This window comes from Anastrepha obliqua, chromosome 1 (assembly GCF_027943255.1).
Source record: "Anastrepha obliqua isolate idAnaObli1 chromosome 1, idAnaObli1_1.0, whole genome shotgun sequence".
NCBI lineage: Eukaryota > Metazoa > Arthropoda > Insecta > Diptera > Tephritidae > Anastrepha > Anastrepha obliqua.
The window spans coordinates 42,017,126-42,020,556 of record NC_072892.1 but is presented as its reverse complement, the minus strand read 5'-3'; the positions used below and the strand labels follow the sequence as shown (position 1 = coordinate 42,020,556).

The 3,431-nt window shown below is 33.4% G+C and overlaps 1 protein-coding gene across 1 annotated transcript; it reads left to right on the top strand.

The window, feature by feature from the left end:
• The first annotated feature begins 1,826 nt into the window (after nucleotides 1–1,826).
• Nucleotides 1,827–2,433, top strand: LOC129235962 (uncharacterized). The gene is made up of 2 exons (XM_054870057.1): nucleotides 1,827–1,862; nucleotides 1,956–2,433. Exons 1-2 carry the CDS (start codon nucleotides 1,849–1,851, stop codon nucleotides 2,272–2,274), a joined length of 333 nt encoding a protein of 110 aa, XP_054726032.1. The 5' UTR covers nucleotides 1,827–1,848; the 3' UTR covers nucleotides 2,275–2,433.
• The last annotated feature ends 998 nt before the right edge of the window (nucleotides 2,434–3,431 follow it).

Sequence of the window (3,431 nt, the reverse complement as noted above, 5' to 3'; positions counted from 1 at the left end):
CCCAAGGACTGAGAAATTTTTTATTTTTGTTACATAGTGTTATTTGTTACAGTGATTAAAAATATTAATTTTTGTTTCATTTATTAGCATATGTTGTTTTTGATAGAAAAATATTTATTTATTTTTTAGGTGCTAGTAATACGATGGAAGGAGACTTGACGAGGCTTAAATTATTTCATGAAATTAAAAACATTTTAAAAAGTGACAAACAGGACATTTTTGCAAAAGTAGAAACCCTTTTATCGAAAAGTGAGAATTCCCGTTATACGTTATCGGATAAAGAAAAAAGCCAAATATGTGATACAGTGAATAAAATGATACAAAGATGGGATTGCAGCAAAAGAGTAGAAGATAGATTTTTGAAGAAAAACAATGATTGGTTACAAAAAAATATTGAGCTCAAAAAAGGTAGCCAACAGGAACAAACTAATACAGAGCCGAGAGAGACGCAAAATGACGAAAAAAATTCAAAAACAGGTCGTCGAGAACTTAGTTTCTCCGAATCTTCAGAAAGAAGTAAACGCAGAAAAACAGAAGAATTACGAGCAAAGGTATCAACGGAAGCTCTTTTGTACTCGTCAACTAGGAAACTGCGTTCGGAAGGTAACATTGATTTTGCAAAAGTGGTAAGTGATATTTCCGCAGGAAGTCCTACAAAAGCTGCAAGATACAGGAAATCATTGGAAAACGAGGCTTTATCATTGTATGTAGAACTTGGATTATGACAGTGTAAATATCAGCTGCTGCGAAATGCTCATCTGGAAAAAAAATCACGGATGTTTCCAGCATATAAAAAGATCCAAAAAGCAAAGTTACAGTGTTATCCTGCAACAGGTATGTCATTCACTGAAAATGAAGCAGCAGTTACATTGCAGTCTATACTTAATCATACAAGTGATCGCATTATCTTACATCATATGGAAGTTATAAAAACTTTATCTGAAAAGCAACTTGAAAATTTAATCTTAATTTAAGTAGGGCTGCGATGGCAGCTCGGGCCATAATCAATACAAGTATAAGCTTGATGATAAAAACTATAGTGACGAACATACTTTTTTTACCTCTCTTGTACCATTGCAACTTCTACACATAGACACTACTACAGTGAAATCTACAGTAGTCTGGAAAAATCCGAGACCATCATCCCCACGATACTGTAGACCTATCAAAATTCAATGTGCAAAGGAATCAGTTGACTTGACAAAAAAAACAACAGACGAGGTGGAAGATCAAATAAAAAAACTCGATACGTTTAAAACTACTGTTGATGGGACAATCGTGCGTGTCAAGTATGATTTATCCTTAACAATGATAGATACCAAAGTGTGTAACTCATTGACAGATACAACTTCTGCTATGCGTTGTTATATATGTAAGTGCACATCAGAAGATTTCAATGACATTGATGCAATGCTTCAAACAGACATTATTACGGAACACTTAAAATTTGGCATTTCATCGCTTCATTGTTGGATTAGATGTTTCGAGTTTCTGCTACATTTGTCGTACAAATTGAAAATCGAGAAATGGCAGGCTCGTAAACCAGAAGAAAAACAGTCTGTTGAAAACCGAAAAAAAAATAATACGAACTGCGTTTAAAAAAGAGATGGGGTTAAACGTTAACAAGCCTAAATCTGGATCTGGAACATCGAATGATGGTAACACTGCACGACATTGGCTGTGTTCGTAAATGCAACATGACGCGCAAACTACAATTGCATAACAAACAGAACGTTCAGAAATGCCAATACCGCAGCACTGCAATAATCAAGCGTTCAAAAAGACAACAATTCTATCAGTTGTCACACATAATTTCTATCAAAAAATTGTTTACTGCATTTAACTACGATGTCTGATGAAAAGTAAGCAAAACTGTTTTATTTTAATTTTTGTATTGAAATTTAGTTAAATTATGTTAATAATAATTGTATAAATTACTATTTTTACATTTTTAGTGAAAATCTCAGTAATGCGGAGACACAGTTATTGCTGAGAGTACGGTTGAATAGGGAGGACGAGTTTAAATCGGGTAGAAGGAAAAAAAATGTATTGTGGAAGAAAGTTGTGACCGAAGTTAAAAATGTAAATCCCAATATAAGACTGGACAGTACCACAGCGCAGAGAAAATGCTTAAATCTCTTGGTAACGTACAAGCGCATTAAGAAACGAAATAATTCTTCCGGTAGAGAAGCTACATCCTGGAGGTATTTTGAGGACTTCGGCGAAGTTTATGGTACAAGGCACTCAATGACTCCTCCAACAGCAAATTATTAAAGTGAAACTATAAATTATTAATTTTCATAAAACTTATAAAACCTTACTTTAAAAGTGACCCAATTCATTCGGAAATGGGAATAGAAAATGTCCTCGGGAAACGACTTTATTGTTTTAATAAACGATTTGTTTTTAGGTATTTTTCTTTTTAAAGACAAACATTTGTACTAAACATTTTTCTCTTTGACTTCAATAGCCTTCTTTTTCTTAAATTTAAAGAAAATCTATCTTTTCTTTGCTCACAAATTTCGTCTAGTGTTAGATTCAGCAAAATTTCCATTTTAGTATTATACGCGTTCGAAAATGCAAACAAACGTATTTGCAAATTGTCAAAAATTGTATAAGAAGTATCAAATGTCAAACTTGCAGTGTTGCCACTGATGCTTATGATGCAAGTCATGTTGCATTTACGAACACAGCCATTTTTTTGAAAAATATCAACAATCGGTAAAAATAACGGGGTCGATCAGGACATCATATATCGTTTCTACATCCTCCTGCAAGCCATTTCAAGTGGACATGAAATAAATATAGAAAACTTCCGGCAGTATAGTGTAAAGTTGGCTAGAATGATATTAGACAAATATAATTGGTATTATATGCCAACTTTAGTGCATAAGCTTTTGATTCATGGTCCAGAAATCATTCAAGATGCCCTTTTGCCTATCGGACAAATGTCGGAAGATGCTCAAGAGGCTTGCAATAAATTTTTTGCCATCTATCGTCTGAACTTCGCTAGAAAGAACTATCGTCAGAAAACAATGGAGGATGTGTTTAAACGATTTTTATTAGCTTCTGACCCATACATTTCAAGTTGCAGAAAGTTGCCAGCAAAACCGATGAAGTCTTTGTCAACAGATACAATTGATTTACTGTTGTCTCCATCTATTGATGCGGAAGAACTGTTGGGAAGTACTGATTGTAGTTCGGCCTCTGAGACAGAGACAGATGTAGATGCTGACGATCTTGCTGATAACGAAAATTTTTTCATGTTATTAAAACTAAATAATCTATTTTGCTGTATAACCTACAATTTTTAAATTTAATAAAAGGTTTTGGTAAACATTTGAAAAATGTTTGTATAGTATATTTATTTAGTCTGACTGTTATTATTGAATAGTAACAAAAAAAAGGTACACGAAGAAACTTGAAAACTG